The sequence below is a fragment of the Sander lucioperca genome, chromosome 4 (assembly GCF_008315115.2).
Source record: "Sander lucioperca isolate FBNREF2018 chromosome 4, SLUC_FBN_1.2, whole genome shotgun sequence".
Classification (NCBI taxonomy): domain Eukaryota; kingdom Metazoa; phylum Chordata; class Actinopteri; order Perciformes; family Percidae; genus Sander; species Sander lucioperca.
The window spans coordinates 35,220,402-35,229,294 of NC_050176.1; the positions used below are offsets into that span (position 1 = coordinate 35,220,402).

The 8,893-nt window shown below is 41.5% G+C and overlaps 1 protein-coding gene across 9 annotated transcripts; it reads right to left on the minus strand.

Moving 5' to 3' along the window:
- Nucleotides 1–246: 246 nt before the first annotated feature.
- LOC116034340 (oxysterol-binding protein 1-like) lies at nucleotides 247–8,381 on the minus strand. 9 transcript variants are annotated; one of them, XM_036000120.1, is made up of 21 exons: nucleotides 8,246–8,381; nucleotides 7,113–7,283; nucleotides 6,533–6,741; nucleotides 6,188–6,350; nucleotides 5,959–6,070; nucleotides 5,665–5,863; nucleotides 5,447–5,561; nucleotides 5,246–5,303; nucleotides 4,954–5,121; nucleotides 4,611–4,856; nucleotides 4,358–4,478; nucleotides 4,155–4,258; nucleotides 3,869–3,964; nucleotides 2,939–3,123; nucleotides 2,603–2,829; nucleotides 2,430–2,468; nucleotides 2,206–2,253; nucleotides 1,952–1,990; nucleotides 1,798–1,830; nucleotides 1,624–1,662; nucleotides 247–1,184 (listed from the first exon to the last, which is right to left on the minus strand). In XM_036000120.1, the coding sequence occupies exons 2-21, from the start codon at nucleotides 7,244–7,246 to the stop codon at nucleotides 1,042–1,044; spliced, it is 2,478 nt and encodes an 825-aa protein (XP_035856013.1). In that variant the 5' UTR covers nucleotides 7,247–7,283; nucleotides 8,246–8,381; the 3' UTR covers nucleotides 247–1,041. The 9 variants fall into 9 exon arrangements, with proteins under 9 accessions (XP_035856013.1, XP_031132862.1, XP_031132863.1 ...); XM_031277002.2 differs by having other exon boundaries at nucleotides 5,240–5,303; XM_031277003.2 differs by lacking the exon at nucleotides 8,246–8,381 and adding an exon at nucleotides 7,687–7,977 and having other exon boundaries at nucleotides 5,240–5,303.
- Nucleotides 8,382–8,893: the final 512 nt, after the last annotated feature.

The following is an 8,893-nucleotide window of genomic DNA, read 5'->3' on the forward strand; positions in this document are numbered from 1 at the left end:
TAAAGTCGAGAAAGAAACAACTTGGAACCAAGCAATCGGCCCGTTCCAAACAGGCACACGCTCCAAACGGGCACTGCACTAGTAATTAGAATGAACCACTTCCACGTCTGGTCTTGGGAGACTATCAGGAAAAAAAGAAGAAAAAAAAGATTTTCAAATGGACTAGTTGAGTGAAAAAAAAAAAAAAAAAAAAAGAGTAGGCCAAAAAAGGCTAAGATGTTGATATGATATACCAGATTTGTTTTCCTAAAGTAGCACCGCAAATTACCATGAATTCAAAGGCAAACTGTTTCATGTATTAGTGTTTGTGACACAAACAACATAATTGTTGAAATACGCCATTAATTAATTTAAGAAACAGCATTTATCTCTTTGTCAGGACCACTGCGCCCATGCATCTATGCATTTGATGTGGTCTGATATTGAATATTTACTGTGTGAACTATTAAAAAACATTGAGGATGATTAAAGTTTGACTCACAGCGGTGCTGTGCTGGGGAAGCTGCAATGAATTCAATGCAAAAGTCATAAGTCATAATCAGGAGTGCACAACAAAAACAAACATCATTCACACGTTAGGTAGTAGCAGCTCACTCTCCCTAAGCAAACCTTGTATATCGTAAAATGTAATCTCGATGAATTATACCTTTGACAATAGTGCTTTTAAAGAAAATGCATCATGACATTACCAGAATAACCTGCTGCCAAATGCAACTCAAAAGGCGCTACCAAAGAACCCTGGGCTGAGAACAAGCAGTGGACCAGGATAAACATCAGTGTTTGAGAGGCAGTGAGAGGGAATTCTGAACACTAATCAGCTGCAATGTTACAACAATGCTACAATGTGCATTGCATCTACGTTGAGGTGGAAGTCCAGATGCCCTTAACCCTGAGCAAATCACTGCTGGAAAAGGGGAGCTGAGTGGGGTGGTCAGTTGAAGCTACGGATATTGAAGATGGGTTGATGTCAGGCTTAATTCCTCGCTATAGCTGATGTAAGGTTTGTACACCGCCGAGGAAGACAGGCCGACTCAGCTGGAATCAGAAGATGTCAGGGCACACATCCCAGCTGCCTTGGTCTTTCGCCTCCCAGTAACCGCCCTTGTAGACATGCAAGGTCTCTCCGGAAACAGGGTCGTCTAACTTCTCGAACCACATTGCTTGGTAGTTGTCTGGATGGGTGCCTAAAGAAAAGAAATCAAATCTTTTATAAAGACAAAAAAGCTTTAGAGGGATCTGAAGTGAGGGTTAAAGAAGCCACTGAGCCATGACAACACGCCATGCTTAAATTAAGCCGATATGCCCCCAGATGCACCTTCTTCAAACCAAAAACAAATGAGGCAAATAGCAGATAAGTATTAGTATGAAATCACCGTTTTGCTCATATGCCATATGTGGAGAGAATCAGGTTCACAACTAATGCCCCGACTGCCCAGGACCACATTATACTGAGCAATGACAGACAAAATGCTACTCTAAAATATTCAAGGTACTAGGTTTGTGCCAATTCTACAGTGAGCTTTAGTCTTCTATAAGGTTCCCTAAAGACTACCAACACAAATCTAAATAACAAAAAACTAAATAAAACAGGGGGTAATAGAGAGCAGCGCTGATGTTACTTGCTTTTGACTTGAGCTCCATAAGGACCTTCATTGCCTTCCACTAAGAGAGATCAAGTTGCAAAGGATGTAAAAGGGAAATAGTGAACAGAGGAGTTCTTAATCTAGATTAAATTAAATGACTAGAACATGTGAAATAATTGCACAGTATGTGTTATGTCATGATCAGAATACTTGCTTTGATAAGGGGCGAGTGATAGTCCATAAGGGGCTGCAAGTAGAAGAATTTAGGATGAATCCTTGAGAGTTAGGACAAAAACGTTTGGCTATGATCTCTGGATGACTGATACAAAGAAAGACAGACAGCGGATGAAATGTAAGAGGCTACTTGCATGCAACAGGCGTATGAGGGGGAGAGTCCTCTGTGTCAGCTTAACACCAGCAAAAAAAAAGAGATGTGAATCCACCACTCAAACAGTATCCCAAATCCAAACAAATGTCTTGTTTATGTCCATTTTAGAAGTGCTGCGTGTAGGATTTTAAGCAAAATACCATGACAGCTAAAAATACTAATTGTCTCTATTAAAATGCTACACAAAGCACCTTTAAAAGTACATATTATGGTAAGCTACGAAGTGATACTTGCTTTCATCAGAAACCTCATTTGCTTCTGTGCCAGTCTCCACTGCATCAGCTAAATGGAACAGAAATTGATGAAGGGATGGTAAAAGTGTTTGAAAGATGATGTAGAAGACATTTAGCACCTTCCCGTTACACACACTAACATATTGGACATGTGTTTTGTGCATCTAGAGTAAATATATATAGTATAGATAAAGGGTGGGAAAAGACTAAGAGAAGAGTACTTGCTTTTTAAAGGTGAATCATTGATTGAATCCTCAGTGACAGCTTAGGGTTGAGACAGAGACAGGCAGACAAGGTATTCAAAGACAGACAAAGTGGACAAAAGATGAATGGACAGAAAAACAAGACAAATAGATAAATTCCAAAACTAAGCTAAACTTTTTTTTTTTTTTTTTTACCTTCCTCAGGTGAGCTAGCTTTAACAGCCTCCCTCTCCCTTTCTCGGCGGACGGTGCGCTGTTTCTCTTCTAGCCTCTGTTTTTCTGCGTTAGCCTCATCCCAACGGCCATCCTCCATCAACCTCTGGTCAGGGCGTCGTCGGCTGTCTGTCGGCGCCACTCCCTCCTCAGGATCATTGAGCGTCAAGGCCAGCGAGGAGAAGAAGTACATGTTTTCTGCTCCCTCTCTGTAAAGTCATCACCATAAAAGATCAGAGACACAAAGCTACGACACATTACAAGCTCCATTAGTTTACAAAGCACAACTTCCACTTTCCCAATACTACCAAAACTCACGGTAAAGGGTTCTTTCTCCAGATTTCTTTGGCTTTGAGGGTCTGATAGACAGTCCTCTGTTTGCCTTCAGTGCCGTTCTCGCCTTTACTGCTCTGCATTACCCTGGAAAACTCCATCTTCTCATCCCAGGTTCCCGATAGCACGTAATGGGCCTTCCCATCCTTATCTGTTACTACTCCTGTTACCTGGGAGACAAACTCAGCTTTCAGTCAAGAGTATAATCAAAGAGCCAACAGTATAGGCAGTACAGGGATTCACATTCAACTCACACTACACACTTTCATTGCACTACATGCAATTCATTACTATGGCTCTGCCATTAATTCTGCTTTTACAAAGTTTAGAATGTTTTTGTTGACCTGAAATGTGTAAATTCAATTATATATTTATCACTGAAGTCATAGCTAAAGTTGGTGTAGTATGGACTACATTATATTGAGATGTTCCTAATAGTTCAATACAGATTCTTAAACGTTTTTTTTTTTTTTTTATATAATAATAATAATAATAATAATAATAATAATAATAATGTATACTTTATAATCCCGCAAGGGGAAATTACAATGTTTTCACTCTGTTGTTATTACTCACAGGCCTGAATTACACACACACGCTCAGTACCTATACATGCACTAATGGAGAGATATCAGAGTGAGGGAGCTTGGTGCCTTGCTCAAGAGCTCCAGGCAGTCCCCAGGAGGTGAACTGGCACCTCTCCAGCTACCAGTCCTCCACCTCCGTATGGGGACTTGAACCAGCAACCCTCCGGTTCCCAACTCAACTCCCTACTGACTGAGCTACTGACACCCCACAACATATATATATAGTATTGTGTGACTTTATTATACATATTCCTGTAAATAAGCATACCAGCACTGGCTATAGGGTGCTATATGATCGAAACAACAATATACTGTACAGAAAACTAACCTTTCTTGGTACATCTCTGGAGAAGTAACTGTAGGGAGCAAACTTGAGGTGGCAGCGATCTCCTGTCTTGTGGTTCACCACATCTATCTCCCCTGACTGGAAAGGGGACAAAAGAAAGAGAGACAATATTTTGCTGTTGAAGACTTCAAAAGGATAAACCAAGTGGGATTATAAACAAAACGTTCTATAAAAACATCTATCTCTACTTATCCCCGAATGGTTAGAAGTCCTACTTATTCCTGAATAGTAAAGAGTGGTGTTAAGGTTTTGTCAGCTTTATATTTACCTGGTCAATCCACAGTTTTCCAACAATGATGTTGTGTACTGTTGTAGTCACTTTCTTCCAAGAGTAATGATTGTTGCTCTTGTCAAACAAACACTGGATAGAACCTGGGGATAGAGAGGGAGTAACGTTAGACCTGGTAGTGGTCATTTTTGACCTGCTCACCCGAAATATAAACATCATATATCTGGTCTGCACACACTCACCCAAAGGCATGATAGAGAGATATTTTCCTCTAAACTTGCTGGCCAGGGTTATTTCTTGTCTGAGGGTCCAGCCCTTTTCAGAGACAGCATGGTGAGCTGCAGCAGGTGGGTGATGACTCACCTAAGAAGAGATAGCAAAGTCAAGATTTGACCATCACAATTATGCAATGGCTTAAGACTATTCAAGAAATTAAACATGCTCACATTAACATCCTTCAAGCATGTTTATTTTCCCAGTGCGTTTTCCACATACCTGTTCACAGAGGGAGCGGTAGCCACAATCTCTTAGCCGATCAAGCTCAAAGGTTTCTCCCAGCAGAGGATTGAAGGGTTTTCCTGTGCGGTGGACAGTGGTAGAGTAGGAAGAGATTGTGAAAGCGGCCACATAACACATCTGCTCCAGAGAGCTCTGACATTTAGCAGCCTTATCCAGCAGCTCGTAGTACTCCAGGTCTTCAGATAGACGTTGCAGCATTGAGAGGGGCTCGTTGAAATTCACCTAGTAGGTACAAAATCACAGAGAGAAGTAGTCTGATTACTTCTGATCCCTCTCAGGAAAAGCCACTTGGATACCGACATGAGTAGAGGTTCCTTACTGGCATTGGTATCTTTGAGAGCTCCTTTCCAATGCAGTTCTTCATGATGCTCCACAGATTGAGGTAATAGTTGGGCTTGTCAGGGATACGAGTCCGTCTTTGTCTAACTGGCTCTAGCTCAAGGGGCTGTGGAGACTCCGGGTTTGATGCCAAAGACAGTTCATCAAACTGGAAGAAGAGGAGGAAAACAGCCTCAAGGGGTCAGGTGTCTGTGGCGTGTTGACAAGCAGTGAAGAAAAGTCAATACAAATCAGAACTTGCTCGCAAAAAAACAAAGTTAACACACATTTACTGACTGATCGTCGATTCCAGTCTCACTGCTGATCCCACTATTGTTGCTGCCAGATCTCCTGGTGGACAGATAAACAAGAAGGCTTACAATTAAAAACAAAACAGCACACAAGAAAGAGAAAACAATACCAAAAGGAAGAATAAGAAGAAGAGATTAGGAAATAAAATCAGTGACGTTTGAAAAAGACAGACAGAAAATAACCTGTGATACTTGGGGTCAGCAGGGACAGTAATAAACTCTGCTGGGTCTTCCATAGCATCAAAGAACTCATTGTCATCATCCTCGTCACTAGCATCACCTTTTCCTGGAACACCACCTAAGGTGAAGAGAGACAGTGATTGGTGCAGGTACATAGCACAGTGGGCATGCAACATGAGTCACATCAGAGGCAGAAGTTCAGTTGGGGATGAGAGCCTTACCTTTGCTACCTAGGGTGGGATTGCTAAATGAAGAGGGGAGAACTGTAGCTCCTCTGAAAGCTCTTTCCAAGTGATTGTGCTGTTTGGCCAGCTGCTCCAGAGTCTCCTCCAGCCGTATCCTCTGGTCTCTTTCAACCTGTAAGGCCTTCTGCCAGCGCTTACCGTGGTTCTGGGCCAGGGAGAGGAAGTCTCTACATGCCTTGCGGAACATGCACAAACAAGAGCAACATTTCAACAAAAGGAGTCAACAACAATGTTGTGCGTTTCTCAGCGATTAACACTTGGGTGACTTACATTAATCATGGCATTAGAGGTGATTCTAAACAGTGTGGCTCTCTCTGTAACTTGTCTCATCTTTTCCCCCATGTCCGCTCCAACACGAATTCCCTCCAGTTCTGACAAAGACCTGTGCGTGTGGAATAAAATAATGAATGAATGAGGGAACTAAATAAATAGGCAAACAAAATCAAGATGATATTGTTTTTTCTAAAGTAATCAAACTGCCCAGCCTGATAATTGATACCTTTGGAGAGCAGACCCATGCTTGACAATGAGATCATTACAGGTGTTGAGGTCCTCCACCTTGCTGCCCAGTGTGCGTAGTGTGGACTGGATTTCTAAGTTACGGCAGCCTCCACCCTGTCCTGAGGTGGGTGGCACTGCAGGACAATCGTCACCTGAGTCATCTGAGGGAGAGAACGGAGAGGATAATATGACCAAAATCAAAAAATCTAATACAATACTTTACACAGAGTAATACACACATTTTTGCCTGACATAGGCGCTGCTGTATAAGCTGTTTAGACTTTTTGATGTTTTTTCATATTCTGTCTCCTGCATTTTCCAACATATTTGTTTTCCCTCTCACCAGATTCAGCCTGCATTCGGACAGCCTTTGCCTTGGCGAGCTCCAGAGCAGTGATCCATCGCTGGCGCTCTACTTCTGAGCTGGCCTTCAAGTGGTAGGTCTGCGCACCTCCGTTGGAAATGACAAAATTGCATGAGTCCTCCACAGCAATATTGGCTGTGGCCAAGTTGATGGTGCCTCTGCATGTGTGACCCATCTCTGCCTGGGTCCTGGACAAAGAGAATGAAGGGCAGTAAAATGCAGAGTTTCTGAATCCCCGTTTTGTGAAGTAAGAATTTTCGTTTCTCGTAAAGCAACTGTACAGTTTCTAAAACATACATGCAGAGTGCTATATAAGTACTAATTGGGGTGCACTTCTCATTTAAATGGCCTTTAAATGCCTAATTAAAAAGAAATGGTTTATTGCCTAAGAAAATTGTTATAAATGTATTATATATCACCCACCCCCATGTTAAATTCGAACACACACCCCTTGTGTTTAATGCCCCCTTCCTTACACCTTGGCTTCCTGTGGAGCCAGAGAACACCCTTTAAATTCATTACTTATAATTACAAATTCAGTCATATACATGCAACTTACCTGTAGTAAGAGAGCAGTCCATTGCTCAGAACAAACCAGCGTCTCTGGTAACCTTTAATGTAGTTAGTCCATTTGAAGAGCCAACCCTTGTATGTGTCTCCAGGGGTTGGAGTAGGTGGTTTAGGCTCTGACATCACAACAGCCTGTTGTTTCACTGGGTAAGGTTATAGCCTGTTGAAGAAGTAGTTTTTCTAAATTGATTTGAAGTGATTGAATTGTTAGATGCTATTGGTTCAGTCTGCTTAATGCACACATGAAATGTAGATACAAACTGGTCTTCTGGTTGCTACAGACACCATCATCACGGAGCAAATTGGCCTTATGTCAACACCATAGACTGTAGTCTATGGTCAACACCTTTAGCACTAGCATTATGCATTAGTTCATTGCGTCATCCTATGATGACATAAATTAACTTATCATGAGCTATATAAGCAATAGGTTTTGTTTTAACTTTCTTGTTAAAAAGCTAAATACGTATCTCTCTACTAAACTATTAAGTAAACGCCAGCCTGCTTTCTGATTATTCAGTGACAAGTGAAAACATGAAATCGACACATAGCTAAATACTAACCTCCTAATGTTAGCTGCGATTAGTTGAATTTGTTACAGCGTTAAAATGAATGCTGGCTGGTCCAAATTTCACAGCGTGATTTAACGTGATGTAAATCCATCGAAGCCAACCAAAATATGACTCGGGGGTTTACGCACTGAGCTGTTTCTAGAACGTTAATGTTGCTATGATAGTTTGCATCTTGGATTTAACGTCAACGTGGAATCTGCAAATTACAACAAAACAACCGGTTCCGTGCGGACAAAACTCCCAATAATCTGTTTAGCTAACGTGAACGTTTAACGTTACTAGGAAAAAGACAGCTCACTACCGGTCATTTGACAGGATGACGGACAGGGGTCAAGTAAACACAGCCTGTGAGGTACTAAGAGGAACAAGAAGCAAATTCCGAACATCAAAGCTACTTAAAACAGTGTCCGTCACTAATCTTGCTGCTAGCTAAACAACAGGAAGCTGTCAACGTCCTAGGCGACGCTAACGGTCTTGTTTAACTCTTTTGGCGTGGCTTTGTCTTTGTGACATTAAGACGTGATCATGTATTCGTGAAGTTGACCCTTACCGTGCAAGACTTTAGCTAGTAACGGTGTGCATGTCGTGTTGGGTAAAGTGATGTTAGCTCGCCAGTAGTATAAAACAGGAGAGCAGCTACTTTGCTACAGGTCCTACTTCTTCTTCTCTGAGGCTTTACGACAGTTGGCAGCCGTAACGTTGCTTTACTGCCTCCCTCTGGTTATAGCCTCATTATTGTCCTTTTTTAAATGCGTGTAATTAGTCCAGTAAATTTAATAAAACTCTAATAAAGCCCCCACACTACACTCCAATATACTTTATACACTTGCCTCTACTTGCCCTGTTTTCCGTAATTGCGTGATCATCCCTCTTGTCTTTCTTCTGTATATGTCCTGCATGTTACTAGAATATGCTCCACTGTCTTTGTCATGATGCTTTACCAAAAATAATATTGTAACTTACTGTTAAGGTTGCTGTATCCAATTCTAAATCTGCTTAATGTCGCTTGTTATTTCCTGTTAGTTCCCCTACTTCTTATCATACCTACTTTATTTTGGATTAAGTGTAGATGCCTTTTTGTTGCGTTATCCCAATTCGGTTTTGTTCAGACTTGGTCTGCTTTTTCTTTACATGAATGTGATGGGACCCATGTGAAAGGGATAGGTCTCCCTTGACTGAATAAACTTGTGAACAAGCG